This window comes from Schistocerca cancellata, chromosome 8, assembly GCF_023864275.1.
Source record: "Schistocerca cancellata isolate TAMUIC-IGC-003103 chromosome 8, iqSchCanc2.1, whole genome shotgun sequence".
NCBI lineage: Eukaryota > Metazoa > Arthropoda > Insecta > Orthoptera > Acrididae > Schistocerca > Schistocerca cancellata.
Genome location: NC_064633.1, coordinates 492,608,032 through 492,625,500, shown reverse-complemented (window position 1 = coordinate 492,625,500; position 17,469 = coordinate 492,608,032). Strand labels below are relative to the sequence as shown.

The 17,469-nt window shown below is 38.3% G+C and overlaps 1 protein-coding gene across 1 annotated transcript in view; it reads left to right on the top strand.

Annotated features, from left to right (window-relative positions):
• Nucleotides 1–17,469, top strand: part of LOC126095200 (ras GTPase-activating protein 1) — a 175,390-nt gene that overhangs the window by 33,810 nt on the left and 124,111 nt on the right. The window contains exons 4-8 of the mRNA XM_049909932.1: nt 2,758–2,960; nt 3,044–3,264; nt 6,718–6,826; nt 6,912–7,033; nt 14,047–14,208. Coding sequence (XP_049765889.1) covers nt 2,758–2,960; nt 3,044–3,264; nt 6,718–6,826; nt 6,912–7,033; nt 14,047–14,208 — 817 coding nt within the window. The remainder of the gene's footprint in view (nt 1–2,757; nt 2,961–3,043; nt 3,265–6,717; nt 6,827–6,911; nt 7,034–14,046; nt 14,209–17,469) is intronic.

Genomic DNA, 17,469 nt, shown 5'->3' with positions numbered 1-17,469 from the left:
GGGTATTTATTGTACGCTTTGCTAACTGCCTTGCATATGTGTGAAGGCCAAATACAGGTACTACCCTTCATGTGTACACTATACTCAGCAGGCCACTAAATTTCATCATTTGTGGATATTGCACAGCTACCTATCTTACAAAAAACAAAATTACTCAGTTTCAAATAAATGTCGGTAGCAGATGTCTATGACAGAAGTAAATATCATGGGTCGACTACTAAATGAGACTTGATGCACAATACTTAGTGTTTATGTGGGTAACATTTTAAAATGGAACCAACTCACTGACAATGTGATTAAAAAAATCAAATGAAAGTTAGCTTTGTATTTTTCAGTTTGTGTTGCTGACCTGCTGATGGGAATGATATTTTGCCTTGCATGATAACGTTCTCAAGAAACACTAGGTAGCTAGTTTTATGTTCCAGAGGTCATTTGTATGATTAATCTGGTGATATGGAATGAGTCTCTTAATACAAATGTGAATTAATCGTTTCTACACATCAGGTTAAATTTATCGTACACAAATTGATTCCTAATTTTGACTGTTGAGACAAACGACTGGTAAAACTGAAATCTAACAGACATTTTTACCTAAGCTGTTCTGACAGTCCCTCTCAAGATATTTATCTATAGAGTTGGGGTTGCCTATCAGAAATTCTTTCAAATTCTGTTTAAACTGTACTTTATCTGAAACCAAGTTCTTAATGGTTGTTGGCAATTTATTGAAAATGTGTGTTCCTGAATATTGTGCCCGTTTTTGGACCAACAAAAATGATTTTAGCTCTTTATGTAGATGGTTCTTATTCACAGTATTGATACTAACTATTGAGCTACTGATTGGAAATAGAGCATATTATTTGAATCAAATTTCACCAAGGAAGAAATGTACTGAGAAGCAGTGGTTAGACTACCTAGTTCCTTGAACAGATTTCTGCAAGATGTTCTTGAATTTACACCACAAATGAGTCTTGTTACACGCTTTCATAATCTAGAAACTGCTGCTCAGTTTGACGAGTTACCCAGAATATGATCCCATATGATCAAATTTAACTTTACCATCCATCAGACATTGGATAAGTGATCAAAAATTTTATTGGATGGATCGTGCACCCCATTTTGTGCTAAACACAACCAAGCTATGGAATAATTAATGCCATTTTTTCTTCTTGCTCTGTAATTGTATACATCATTGTTCCCTGTGAGCTGTAGTGTGAAGCGATAGTCAAACTACCTAACATCTGAAACGGATGTCTACAAGATGATCACGAATGAGCACCACATATTGTTCTCACAATATGTTTTTGAGCAGTGAAAATTTACTTCAGATGAATTACCCCACAAAATTATCCATATGACTTTATCGAATAACTAAAATTTTTGAAGTTGCCTCGCCACATTTTTCATTTATCATTGGTATATTACCGCTAGATAAGCAAATCTGTAATGTGTGTATTTGAAACTGGGACCATTTATAAGAGCATTACTTATCTTTTCATCTGTTGCTGTACGTCTATTTGGACTGATTAAAATACTAGTGTCATCTGGTAAATGAATTATTTTTGCCTGTCGTAAACTAGACAGAAGATCATTTAAACTAAATAGGTCATTTACATTTTTCAGAAACACTAATGGACCTAAAATTGAGTGTTGTGGAACACCATAATTTAATTTCCCCCCAATCATAAGTCTCTCCTGTGTTTACATTGGATGAATTGTTAAGTACTTGTTAAGCAATAACATCAATGAAGGATTTATTATGCAAATGTGCTGAGTGAAAATGTTATCAATAATACACGCATGATTTTCTTCAAGGACATTAGCATTATTATGCCTTGCACACCAACACCTATTCTCTTAAATGGTATTTAAAAATGACGACTAAAATCTGTTTTAGGTTTGCTGTGGTATATGCAATTACAAGACAGAATATGGAAAAAAGAGAATTTGGGCTTTTGTTTAAGGTTTCTGTTAGTGTGTGTAAGAAGTTGTTTATTCTAAAAATGTATATCTATAAATAAAAAGCATAACCCAATGCCGCACTTATAAACTGTGTGTTTGGAATTGCCAATCCCATTAAGCACTTAAGTAATCCTTGCATCATACAATGTGCAAATTACTATTGATGATGGAGTAGGTAATCGACAGCTAAGTGTATAAATGGTTGAAAACTACTTTGTTTTCAAAATAGTGATTTTAATCTAAGTTCCTAAGCTGGCATTTAATGTAGAAATATAATAAAAATAATATTTCTGGTTAATTTCATATAAGATTGGTAGTTAACGAGCATACAGAGGCAATTTATATTAGCTAATTCTGCTACTAATGAATTCCTTTCTGTCCCACATTTCTCCAGTGTTCTCTTCTTTTGAAGGGATCTGTAAACACTTATAAATGAATGAATGACGGATGTATTTCATTTACATGAAATAGATAAAAAGTAAAACATATATCAGCGTTTGAAACACACAAGTGCTTATTTTTAATAATTTTTGTTCCATATGGTCTTCACAAATACAACACACCACATTTAATTTTGAATTATGAGTTACCACTTCCAGTCTATCAGTGATACTGGAAATACCTTATTTATGCACGGTTTATTCCCTAAGAATGTGAAAAACATTGTTTGCTTGTGGGCTTTGAAAGTGCAATATGGTTTTGTTTATTTTGGGTTCTTATTGTTGTAGATATGATAGAGTATAAAACTGTATCTTTATAGTCACACTTTTGGGTTTAATCAGTTTACTTTATATTTAGTTTTCAGAAAGGTGATATATTTTTTGTCCATAATGACATGGGAGATGGATGGCTGTGGGTAACGGCACATCGGACTGGCGAACAGGGAATGATTTTCCGAGATTTGGTTGAAGACTTGGATGAAAATATTGATCCAAATACTGTTTTTAGTTGGTTTCATCCAAATGTTACCAAAAGTGAAGCTGTTGATATGCTTGTTAAAGGTATGTAAAATATGAGTTTTAATCAGTGTTTAGATGAGTTAGTGTGTTGCCGGTCACTTTAATGTGAAGGTTGTTTTTTATAGCTGGACCGGGAAGCTTCCTTGTTAGACCAAGTGACAACTCACCTGGTGATTATTCTCTGTTCTTTCACATCAATAATCAGATTCAGAGATTTCGTATTGAGAAGAAGGGTGTTCGATATTTGATGGGTGGCCGTACATTTGAATGTTTGGATGCTGTCATAAACAGATATAGAAAGGAACAGATTGTGGAAGGCCACACATTAGTTATGGCTGTGAGTAGGGTAAGTATCACAAATTTAAAAGAGAATGTCATCTCCTAGCAAGACTGTGTTATGAACATTAATGACTTTTATTCATAAAAATGGAATAACATGTTCTTAAAATTGTGCTCTATACATTATTATAAACCTGAATAATGAAACAGAAATTCTTGTAATTTTAGTTTATGCTCCTGCTAATTTAGACAAGCAACAAACTAGGCTTCCTGCACTTTTTTGCTCCATAAAATGTTAAAGTTGAAACAAATTGATGTATAATCCAGTATTGAATGTAAATATGTGTATAAGGATAAATTGCAACTCACCATAAAGCCGTCCGTGCGGTTCTAGGCGCTTCAGTCTGGAACCGCGGGACTGCTACGGTCGCAGGTTCGAATCCTGCCTCGGGCATGGATGTGTGTGATGCCCTTAGGTTAGTTAGATTTAAGTAGTTCTAAGTTCTAGGGGACTGATGACCTAAGATGTTAAGTCCCATAGTGCTCAGAGCCATTTGCATTTTTTTTTTTTTTCGCTATAAAGAAGTAGGACTGAACAGCAGACAGACATGTAGAAAATGGCAACAACGTGCTAAATTATCGCTGCCAGAAACAACGTCAAAAAAGTACAGGGGAAAATGGAGGGTTTAGAGTAATAGAAAGAGGTAAGGAGCTGAAGACAGGAATTAGGTAAGACGGAACAGAAATATAACAGTCCAGTGGAGGACAAAGACACATGGAAACAAAGTGAGAATAGAAATTAAGCATATGACAGTCATTGTAATTATAACGCCGGCAGAGCGGTTCTGTGTGCCACAGTCGGGAACCGCGCAACTGCTATGGTCGCAGGTTCGAATCCTGCCTCTGGCATGGATGTGTGTGATGTCCTTAGGTTAGTTAGGTTTAAGTAGTTCTAAGTTCTAGGGGACTGATGACCTCAGAAGTTAAGTTCCATAGTGCTCAGAGCCATTTGAACCATTTTTTTATAACTTTAACCATAATACTACTTTGAGTGCCTTATCAAAAAATTAAAAAAAATAAAAAGACTTTTGTGGGCTATATAGAAGAATCCTTTGTACCCAACCAGAATCTTAAACACCTCGCCTAGTTCTGTTTCGTCATCGGCTTTTACATGATATGAAACTGACCTGTCCTCTCTCCTCCACAAACTCTTTCTCTTCCATCATTTCAACTAACCTTCAATGACCCAGTAAGCTATCTCCATTTCAGTATTTGAATTGCCACTTCATTTTGTTACTTTATAATTCATTGATGGCCTCATAAGAAAACTTCTTCATATAAAACTTATTAATCACAAACAATAGCTGTGAAAGCTGCTGCATTCAATATGTACAAAAGGCCTTCTTGTACCCGTTCGCAAGCATGGATGTCCCCTACAAAACAAGTAGTCCGGCTCCCAATATGCCTAAGGCATTGCTGAGGGTTTCACAGATCAAAACAAACCAAAATGCCTTATCGAGAGACATAATTTGTCATGCTTGTCTCCCAACACACCCAACTATTCTGTACACCTCCTGAGAAGTTACAAAACCTGACAGTAGTGGACTCATCACCACTTAGCATACACAGGAGTGGAACAACTGAAACACGTTCTCTGCCAGGGCCTCGACTATCGCACATCAGTTCTGAAGTGAGGAGTATCCTTCCTATACCCTTCCCAAAGTGGTATTCTGTCACCCATCTAACCCATGAAATGTCTTTGCCCATCCCTGTGCCACTCCTGGTCCCAACATTTTGCTCCATAATCTTCCCACTACCTCCTATTCCTGATTAATCATAGATATTTCCTGTTCCACAACAAGGGTCACCCGTGGAAACACATATATAGTTTATCAACGTTGCTGCATGGTATTCTATGTGGATATGACCAAGACTAGACTACCTACCCAGAGAATTACTCCACCCCTCTCCCAAGTGGAAAATGGTTAGATTCAGGAAGCTTACAGAGGAATTTAAAAAACTCCTACCACGGGAGAACCTATTACTGTCCCTGTCTTTGTAGGGGACAGTAGACGCTACTGATGCTCCTCTGGAAGGGACATTCTCTCTCTCTCTCTCTCTCTCTCTCTCTCTCTCTCTCTCTCTCTCTCTGCAGGGAAGATCATCATCATTTCATCCCCATCTGGCGTGCAGGTCGCCCAATGTGCCATTGAATGTAATAAGACCTGCACCAAGGCGGCCGGACCTGCCCCGCAAGGGGCCTCCCAGCCAATGACGCCAAACACTCATTTCCATTTTTAGCTGACAAAAAGACACAGGATAAATTTTAATGCCTTATGTATAACAGGATGAAAATGGCAGATTTTACATTAGCACTGCAATAACACCGTGTTTTACACAAACATCTTCAAATAAAGGTTCTTAGCTGCAATGCTCTAAGCTGATTCGAGGTATGCTGCTTCAGAATGGAAGGTCTGCAGCTATGTAATATTGAGGAAGATTTGACTTTTTTTTTTTTTTTTTTTTTTTTTTTTTTTTTTTTTTTTTTTTTTTTTTTTTTTCACCTGTCTCAGTTACATGACTGTACAGTTTATTGCTGCAGTGGTTATCAATTTTGGGCTGACTCCCCTCCCCCCCCCTCTCAAACCAAACACACCTTGTTATTAACCATAACTAATTACACAACATTTTGCCGAAACACACAAACTGCCTTGTACAAAAAAGTCAACCCGTGAGCAACAAATACACTCATTGCTATGATAGCCTGTGTGTCGAGTGTTTCATTTGAATGACACACTTTTGATTACATCACCTCACAAGTCTTAAGCCTCTATAATGGTTCTGTTTGTTTTTGCTGATGTTCCTTTAAATGTAATTCCAAACTTAGGATGCCTTTATGCATTTTCTATACATTCTTCATGTTTTTTTATGATTTTTGATGGTGACGAATCATAATGCTTGACTTAACTTTTTACCAAATACCACTGATTCTTATGGGGGACTGCTGGTCCACCTCCCTTCACTATTGCATTACTGTGCCAAGTAACCATAGAGCCATTTGACACATCACAGTTCTCAACAGTGGACCACATATAATTTCTTGTACTTATCGAGCACTACTGCGTTTGTTGAAAAAAATCAACAGTTCCTGCGCTTTAAAAAATATGCATAACTTCTGCAAGTACTTTCCTGAAAAATACTGTCACTAAACAAACAAATCTATGTAGCAAATAGTGTACTGTCATCACATACATTTGCTGCACCACCATGAAAATAGAGTTCTGATGACATAATGAATATTTACTTTTGCTTCCAAAGTGTCATTTACAAAGTGCACTTGTTCACAAATTGCAGATTGAACTGTTCACTAAATAAGAGTATAAACATGTTTGACTGAAATTGTTGCCACATCCAGGTGGTGCCATTGTCCTGTTATGAACCCACAGTACTACAGATTATATAAAAAAACATTGTTTTTGTGAATTTTTCAAATTATGACAATACAATTTTCCTGGTGTAGAATATGGATGGAGATGGAACAATAAAATCAAAAGAAGTACAGCATGCTGAGAAGATTTATGCCACACTTCGTGAATGCAGGGAACAATCAGGGGTGAAGAAAAATAAAGGTAAGGAAACTGAAGTAAAAAAATGCTCTTTTTAGTTTAAACTTCAGTGACCTGTTTTATTGCACAATATGTGTTTTGTTTTCAGGCATTAAAATGCAGGGTTACCTCAACAAGAAGAGTGAGAAAAACAAGAAATGGAAGTCAATGTATTTTGTGTTATTGGTTGATGGAACTGATACTCATTTATATTTTTATGATAATCCAAAGGTGAGTGAATTCACATAAATTACAAGGAAACAAAACAGTTGAACAGTACTTGACACTGGGTGTGAGTAACCTTCTCTTCATTTCCAGCCTTTCTTAACCATTCATTCTCTCTTCCAAAAGGAATAACATACATATCCCGAAAACTTTTTTTTGACGGTAGTCAGATGTCTCTTTGTGAGATTGACTGTTTTTTAAATTGAATTTATTCATCAAATTGTTATCACTTTATATTATGTGCATGTAATCACTATGACTGAGTGCATATTTATCTGAAGGGCACATTCTACATTTATTTTACTCTGCACACAGTGTGTAAATGAGAGAAATCGAATCTGTGGTACAGTATCAGTAAGCCAGCTGCTTTATGGTGTCCATTCTCCATTTCATACAACGTGCTAGGAAGGCACTGAAACTTTACTGCTGCTACTTCTAGAAATAAAAGTGCAATGAAACTCTGGACCAAACTCACTCTTTTGTTGCCTATATAACCATAAAAAAGGAAAATAATTGTGATTGACACAGTAGTCGGGCACTCAGTTTGTAAAATAATTCATTTTTCTAATGTACGCAATAACTACAAAAGAATTGTATTTTACTCACCTGTATTTCACAAAGTAATTGTGTAAAATAGTAAATGCTAAATGACTATAAAGAGAAATAGACCAAGATTTAATTTTGTCCTACTTTCTCCATACAGTAGGAGAATGGCTCAGTGATTAAGACACTAGTCTTGCATTCAACAGGACTTGGGCCCAGTTCCTTGTCTGGCCATTCAGTTTTAAAATTTTTAGGTTCCCTAAATGCTTAGGCAAATGTGTGGATTGTTCTCATGAAAACTTCTCAGCTGACTTGCTTCCACAATCTGAGCTTGCTCTCAGCCAGCAATGACTTTGCATTAAAGCCTTTCCTTTTACACATGATTGTGTAGTACCCGAGTTTCATCCTCTCTCTCTCTCTCTCTCTCTCTCTCTCTCTCTCTCTCTCTCTCTCTGAGGCACCCCCTGTGGATGACACAGCACTGCCACAAGCATGGCCTTTTGAAAATACATGCGTGTCATTGCATTTCTCCTCTTTTAGGGAGATCACAGGTTTTTTAGACACCCATGCTGTCATCGTTTGCTGGGCTCTGGCTAAGGTGGCATGCTGCAATGGGAGTATACAGTCTGAAGTGCTTTGGGTGCAGACACATTCTGTTTCCTCCTTCCTGTGTCAAACCATACAGCAACACCAGCAGCGCCGTAACTGTTTCCATGTCAAACTCGGGCATCGACTCTGGTGACGGTGCTAGCTGTGCTGATGATACTGATCAGTAGTTGCTAGGAACAGGTGCTGGAATCCCTGGCAATGGTGTCGGAGGCAATAGACAAACTGTTGGTTCAGCCACCAAGGACGGATGCCCTCACCTGCGCGGGAATGGAGAGCCGGCAGCAGCGGGTGACGTGGTGTCCGATGTAGACTGGCTCAGCTGAGGCAATGCTGTGACATCAGGGGGTACCTGGCCATCCACATGAAGGCAAAGCTGAATCATGGTGACTCAAGCAGAGGTGTCCTCGATGAAGATGTCACAGGAACACCACCCCCAGCATCTGGTGATGACAACTGGAATCCATGTAGGATGACATCTGAAACCGTGCGCCCAGACAGCCACACCCAGCCATAACAGGTGTGGCGGATGCACTTGTTGACGTCCAGGTGGACACCAGAGGTGTAGCAGTGGCCTCGGCTCGTGTCGGTGGAGTAGCTCCTCTGGGCTCTTCTTGCCAAACTGTGTGAAACGGTATGGGGAGAGAAACCGATCTAAGACAGCATCAGATGAAGAGTTGTTAACATACTTTTTCATCTGACTTTTGAGGGTTCACACTATGTGTTTCGCCTCCCTGTTAGATTGTGGGGCTAGCATGTGACAGACCCCATGGGAATCACAAAATGCCACAAACTCCTGCAATGAAAATTGGGGACCATTACCGGGCAGTAACATCGTAAACAAGCATTCAAATGAAAAACTTTTGGATGAGGCTGTGATGGTAGCAGTTATGGATGTGGAAACACAATGAACGACATACAGAACACAAGAATATGTGTCAACGATCCATAGACAATAAGCATTGAGAAAGGGGCCAGCGAAATCCACATGTATATGATCCTATGCAAGCAACTGCATCGGCCAAGGAATCAATGAAGCACCTATTGTGGACAGGAGGCAACCAGGTGAATGTCACCATCTAAGATGGGCTAAAACATGTGTCGACAGGCCAACACTTTTGTGCACAATACATCCCAATTACCTGCATGTAACAAAGAGAGAACCTCCGAACAAAGCAGTGAAAGGTTCACTACCCACGGGGCCATGTGATCTGTATCTAAAAGCAGAACACCAACCACAACAGATAATCGATATTAAAAGATGTAATAATTATGGAGCGGTTCGTACATATGAGAAGGTGATGAATGTGGCCAACCCAACCATGTTATACAAATGTTTTGACCTTCTGCAAAATGGCCACAGCATCCGCAGCCCGTGTGCTAGTCACAGGAAAAGCATCAAACATCTGCTGTGCGGCGACATCAATGTGGAAACAATGCAATTCCTCTTGATCAAATCCTGGGTCCAAACTGGCTGGCATTTGCATGTTGATTCATAGAGCAGAAATGAATTTCGTAGTTGTAATGAGAAATGAAAAGAGCCCAACGTGTAATGTGATATGCCTCTTTGTCCGGTAATGGCCCAGAAAGACTAAATAAGGAAAACAATGGTTTGCAATCAGTAACCAAGTGGAATTTGGTACCATGGGGAAAACCTGGAATTTCTTCACAGCATATACAATGGCCAAAGCTTCCTTTTCTATCTGAATGTACCTAGTTTTGGTAGGAGTAAGCATTTTTGGGTCATAAGCAATAGGCCACTCAGAGCCATCGGGATATCTATGAGCCCGTATCGCCCCCAACCCATATTGGGAAGCATCTGTTGCAAGGACCAAATAGAGACCTGGTTGTTATGTCACTAAGCAGGGCACAGACAGCATCATGGTCTTAAGGGTGGAAAACGCAGCTTCACAACCTGGCAACCAGTGAAACTGGGTACTTTTGAGCAGCATTGCACGTAGTGGCTTTGCAATTGTCGCTGCCCCAGGTAAACATTTATGATAGTAGGCAACTTTGCAAAAAAACTTGAATTTCTTTGTCTGACATAGTGCATGGAAGCGATACAACAGCAGAAACATGTTGATGCAGGGGTTTGAGACCCTTGTGAGAAACTTCAAACCAGAGATAAATGATAGAAGATTGGAAAATTTGACATTTTTGCAAATTGCACATCAATCTGGCTGCTTGGAGGACAGAAGAGAGTACGGATATTTGTAAATGTTCTTCGGTAGAGGCAATGGAAACTACAGTGTCATCAAAATAGTCTATACAACCCAGCACAGACACTATTAAGTTGCTCCAAAAAATGTTGAAAAATAGCAGGAGCATTTTCAACTCCAAAAGGCAACCCCAAGTATTGTTACAGTCCAAAAAGAGTATCGACAGCTAATATATTTGTGACTCTTTATCTATAGGGAGTTGGAAATAGGCACGTGACAAGTCAGTTTTTTAAGACTCTAATAACTTTGCAAGGAGTTTGTCCAGGCATGGTATTGGGTGTGTATCCACTATAGATTGTGTGTTCACAGAAACTTTAAAATCACTGCAGAGGTATAACCAGCTCAGCTGTTTCTTTACCATAACAGAGAGGGTAGATCATTCATTTGATGCAAAATGCAGAACAGCACTGGATTCCATGATGGAATCTTATTCATCTCTTTGAATTGTTTCCTGAGTGCCACTGTAATCAAACGGGTCTGAAAAAAATTAGGCCACTTGCATGCACAGAACTTTATGAAAAACCTAACATAAATGAAAAGCTTATTTGGCGCAACAGAAATAGCCGATACAATGTTTATGTCCATATCTGCATCAGGATTGTTGTGCTGAATTGTTGCAACAATGTGACCTTTTTTGTTGCAGTCATGAAAGATAGCCCAGCATTTTGGACAGATTGGGTGCTCATTGTTAATGAAATAATAAGGCAGGTTGGGAGCTTGGAATATGTACGTTGCTGTTTACTGGCCTGTTTACTTTGTTGGTACGGCTGCTGCTGGGAGTGACGCTTGCTGCCTCGACGCTGTGATCGTGTGTCAGCTGCTGTAGCCATGTCTTCCCCCTCCAAACTATCTGAAGTTTGGTGTGAAGGAGAGTGTTGGATTGCTAATATCTCACAACTTGGCTCAATTTGGTTACCCATAGTTTGCGACACCCCGAATGACTACGCAATAGCTAAAACCTCGGAGAGGGATGGATTTTCACACTGGAGAGCACACTCCCACACCTCACGACGCACTAAACAAATGATATCATCTCTCATCATCTGATCAGCAAACGGTCCTTTATTCACAATGGACACAAAATGATGATGATTACTTAACCCATGGAGTTCAGCCACCCATGCTTGATAGATTGATGTGGTTGCTTCCTACAGTGGTAAAACTCAGTGTGGGCTGCAATAATGTGTGCGCTGGCAGTAGTATTTTGAAAGAAGTTCACACATTTGGTCAGATGTTTAAGAATATAGATCCTGCAAAGGAGTGAGTTGCCATATGACTTGATACATTCTTGTCGATATCCATGAAAGGAACAGGACATGACATAAAATAGCATCAGTAATCCCAAAAACTTGGAAGTGTTGTCACAGACACTTCTTGTATGCGTCCCATCCCTCAACAGCCTTATCATATGTAGAAAAGAGAGGCAGATAAACCATGGGGGCTGCAGAGTGCAAAATAGCAGGTGACACAGATGGAGGAGGATCCCAGCTACACAAAACAGAAGCCAATGATTGAAGTGCCCGAGTTTGATGTCCAGCAACTGTGATTGGTGATGCAACACAGTGGTGAATGGTTCTTGCTGTTCAACTAACCAATTTAAATGTCCTCCATAACACCATCACCCATCAGGAGAGAAAACAGAGGACCAACCAGAATAGAAATCTGTGTGGAGAACAAGACCACACTCGTCGCCAATAGCGTTGTAATTAGGTATAAGTACAACACAACCAATAGACTGAACACAACATATTCCATGGAAGCATTAACAACTTGAACACAGTATATAAGTAACATTCAGCAGCAGCAGGAAGCAATTTTGTACACAGAGCTGTAGCAACATATATAGAGTACTGGGGCCAAGCATCTCTCTCTCTCTCTCTCTCTCTCTCTCTCTCTCTCTCTCTCTCTCTCTCTCTCTCTCTCTCTCCCCCCCCCTCTCTCTCCCCCTCTCTCTCCCCCTCCCTCTCTCCCCTCCCTCCCTCCCTCCCTCCCTCCCTCCAACCCCTTCTCAAACACACACACTTCTGAGGTGCCCTCTGTGGATGACAGCACTGCTGCATGTGTTGCCTTTTGAAAATACACACACGCATCACACTAGAATGATTTCTGGATTAATCACAATTTCTTGCGGAATTCCATGTTCCTGATTCTCCTGGTAGCTCAGTTTTTTAGTGTTTTGTATGAAACTCAATCTGTTTGTTGTCTCTCTCCATTGGGGAGGGGGACATTGTCATTCAGTACTGTATCATTGATCTGTCTCTACCATTATTGAAGTCTTTGGTGACCTGGTGATTTTTTTCAGAACTGTTTTCAGGTTTTGTGCTGTATGGAGCTTCTTGTCTCCAAAATACAGAATGTTTTCCCTCACACTCTAACTGTTTTTCAAATTTAGGTTGCTCTGTGACTTAGTAACATTAAAATACCTTCTCAAATGAGAGTTTCAAACTTTATATGTTCCTTGTGTATATGAGGATGACAAGAAATGGTCAATTTAAATTTGGTCCCACCTATAAATCGTAAGCACAAAACTATTACATTTGTTGTTTTATTTAAACATCTAGTCCCATTATTTCTTGTTTCAATGATAAACACTGTTTGCAAATGCACTGGAAATCAAACCATACTTACATTGTTATTGACAACGTATCATGCCATCCATATAAGTCTGGAATGGCTCTCTTCCCAGTCCTTACTCATCTGTATCTATTACATTATCCCCTTAACCACCTGAGGAACTAATAAGAATGGAAATTAAAGTTAAGAATTATCAAAAACAGTTGTATTGAGGAAATAGTAATTGATAAACTATGGAGAAGGACTAGAACCAATTACAGGATTCCTTGTCGTGGGGCAAGGCAACTCATAACAGCATAATCAAACAATGTAAAATCCAGAATGGAATAATGTAAATATTATAAAAAGAATAGATTGCTACTCAACGTATAGTGGAGATGTTGAGTCGTAGATAGGCACAACAAAAAGACCATCAAACAATTCAGCTTTCAGCCAGAAAGACCTTCTTTTGAATTCAACAACATACACATGTACACTCACGGAAACATAACTCGCGTACACATGACCACTGTCCCTGGCTGCCGAGGCAAGACAGTGGTCATGTGTGTGAGTTGCATTTACACGAGTGTGCATATGTATGTTGTCGAATTCAGAAGAAGGCCTTTTTGCCTGAAAGCTAACTTGTTTGACAGTCTTTTTGTTGTGCCCATCTGTGACTCGACGTATCTGCTATATGGTGGAGCAGCAATCTATCCTTTTCATGATATTGACATAACAGCACAAAGTGGTTCTATAATTATCAAAATCAGAATAATTTTCTTCATCAGTGGTGAGCCATATCAGGCTCTCGTGTACTATATGAACTTTGTGTCCATCAACAATCTGCTATATGTAAGTTGAAATTACGCTCTCTTGCTTAAATAGATTGCATTATCAAAATTAGATGCAGATTACTTGTAGAGGTCCTAGGGTTGCAAAAGCAAAAGGTGGCTGGTTGTTGTTTCCATTCACACCTCCAAATGTTTTACACATTTTTTGTCAGTTAGAATACATTATGAATTGTGAAGTACTGCAGGTGTTTATTTTTGCTGTTATTAGTCCTTCTGTGCATTAAATCTTATTATTTTGCTTTTACAGCGTACAAAACCAAAGGGTCTTATTGATCTCAGCTGTGCCTACCTGTATCAGGTCCATGATAGTGTTTTTGATCGACCACATTGCTTCCAGCTTGTTGAACGTGCACTGCCATGTTTGGCTACAATCACCTATTTGTGTTCTAATTCTGCTGACACCACACAGGTAATGTTCATAAATGTCCTTAAATTATTCAAAAGTAAATACAGCTTTATAGTATGAGGTCCAGAAATCATTATTAATTTCACCGTTGAATTGTAGGAGATATTGCATTTCCTTTCCTGCTTAAGTAAATACAATTTTACTCTCAAAGTTGATAATTTAGTTCAGAACAATATCATAATAGCTGTCCATTTTGATTATTACCTATATTTAGATATAATAACTGAGTTGGTCTTTTGTTATTGATAACGTGATAAACATTGGTAGAGTACACTTCTTATTGTGCACGTAGTAAGTAGATGAGAAAGTGTGCCGATTCCCTAGTTCACTCTTCCTGCCACTAGATATCAGTTGCTCTGTATGCAACCCATGGAATTACATGTTCCCATTGTATAAATGCAGCACAAAACTCATCAATTCATGAAATTTGTGTAATGAAAAGAAAGGTATGTGAATTTTAACTAACTTACCTCAGTGGAGATTAGTTGTCAACTAGTTTGGTTAGTTTCCAGGGAGTCTTTGAAGTTTTTAAAGATGTCATCTCCTTCCAAATTTGATTAATGCCAGTGAAAAATCGGTATTTCATGTGATGAAGAATCTGCTTAGGAACAATATGAGTCACATGATCTTTGCAGCATCCGGCACTGAATATTTCAAAGCTGATGTGATCCAAACTATTTAGACATTCATAAAAACATGTTGTCCCATAAACTGTTGCCACGTAGTTTTACCACTATAACATTTTCTCCTTGCATAAGAACATTGATGTGTTTCGTTGGATGATATGTGAGCAGTGTCTTTCTTATAGAAGAGCCATCATCTCTAATAGATGTAAGCAAAAAGAGTGGCATGTGAGATGAATTCCCACGTAAAAGGCACAAACACTTAGGGCACGTTTCGTGACTCTTCTTGCTTGATGCACCTTATAAACTGCCTGATGATAAACTAAAACATTCCTGTGCTAAATTGGTTTCAAGAATCTCTATCATATGTTGAGGATCAGATTGAGCCTATGTGAAGTTACTTAGAATGCACAGTGTTTCCTTAAGTATGCTTTCCAGTTTAAAAATTCTGTCTCTGTTCATTTGGTGCAATTGTGTAGGTAACATCCACATTTAGCTTACATGTGCTGTCAGCAAAAATTCACATTTATGTTCACAGTTTCCACCAAAAGATAATGAATGTTTTACAGGAATGCAAACTCACTGTAGCAGGTGCAAGCTGAGGAAGTCTATTATTGATGGATGATCATTGCAACTCAAGAGACCTTATTATACTGAAATGATGTTCATGTAGATCCTGATCAAATTTTGCTTTCAGGACATATTTGAAACCTCTTGCTAAGTATTCAGATATTCCTAAGTTACTGTCAATGGTTATTCTTAGAGATTGTCCAGTTCTTTCAGAAGCAAAGCTGATACTTTTACCAGTAAGAATACGCCTCCATTTCATTGGCTTTTTGCGAGCCTCTCGAGGTTTTTTACAAAGCACCATTAGGAAAAGAAGAGTTAATTGTTTCTTGGAGAATTTTATGCCATTGCCTACGGAGTTACTAAACAACTGTAGCAGAGCTTATCTCACATTCATTTGTTAGAATGATGTCAGATCCAAGTGAGTGCAAGTTACCTTGTGACAAATTTTTCAATCCAGAGAATTCTAGGCAATTAGTTTCTTGGTAAATTCTTTGATAAAAATTGTAGTTGATGATCGCAATCTTTAAAAAGTATCACAAAAATTATTTCTTAAGCACTTTATTCCATGCATATCATCTGAAAATGCCCATATTCTTCAGGTTTCATTAACTGAATTTGGTGTAGAGCAGGTGTTTTTATGCCCCATGTTCCTATATGTTTACAGACCTTTTCATTCAGTTGACTGTCATCAGAACTGAATGCAGTAATTTTTGTTCTGGCTTGCTGTACCTGGATAATTACTTGAATCGATATCTGCAAGAGGACATCGCTAGGAGTTGCATTGCAACTTGCGTACACATCAACAGGTTGAATCCAGCCATGCAGCTGAGGAAAAACCATAAATACCAGAGAATAATTTGCAAGTTTATTTTTATAATCATCTGGAATATATTCCTTTAAATTGACTAAACCATGAACTTTCAGCAGTTTTATTGAAATACAGTTCTTCTTCAAGCTTCAATTCATCAAAAATCATCACACCTCTGCATTTGTTTTCATGTTGTTGTTCCAAAAGTAATTCTGAATTGTTTCCATAGCATGTGTATTAATTCGATATGAGCATTTAAGAACCTTTACTAAATATTGGAGATGTATTTTGGAAGAAAGTGACAAGAATCCATGCTTCAAACAATGTCTCTATCTGTTGGACTACATAATTTGTAAGCACACACTGTCCAAAAGGAACTTATCATCATACCACATTCTCTTATTATTTCTCAGTTGACATTTCTTTAATATAGTGTCAGGTATAATTTTCTGTTTCTTATTGAGTTTACAATGATCTAGGAGATTTGATTGAGTCATCTTAACTTTTTACATCTCAGAGCATCTTTCACAATAGATTGATTGTGGCACTTACTGTTCTTAATTTATGATGTAATCGTACAACTTCCATATTATTATACTTCTGTGTTTTTAGTGAAATTCCTGCCACAGCTGATACCAATTTATTCCATACATTTTTCTTGACAGATTTTCTATTGTATAAGAGTTGCTCCTGATTGTAGGGACCACCTTTATCTTGGGATTTCAAGTTATTCACCTTTGATGTTAAGTCTGCTTTCATAATGAGTTTTATCATCAAAATGTCAATCACACACAAAACAGTCATGAGTCTGATGCCTGTCTTTCTGAGGAATTGCTCTCACTCATTTTGAAAGTTTTATGTCAGTTTTTGGAGGTGTTAAGTTTATCTTTTTCCTCTGTACCTAGGTGTGCATGCTGGAATGAAACAAGTGGACTTTTTGTTTTTCTTCTTTGTCTTCTTCCTCTTATTCTTCTTTTTCTTCACCTTTAAAAATGAGCAACTGTAACTGATAACATTACTTTATCACTGCAGCCTTCAGCTTTTCAACATTTGCTCACAACAACATAAACTCACAAAATAAGCACAGAGAGTAACACAATACACCATCTGATAAAGCAAAATCATGTGAACTTGAGTCTCAAGTGACTGTGTGGTGAACGTGTTGTAGTCAGCACACTTTGTCTTCTGCTCGCTATGTGTGGAGTTTAAAGGTAGTCAGTTCTTAGTCAAAACTGAGAGAAAGCTATGAAATAATCACTATGC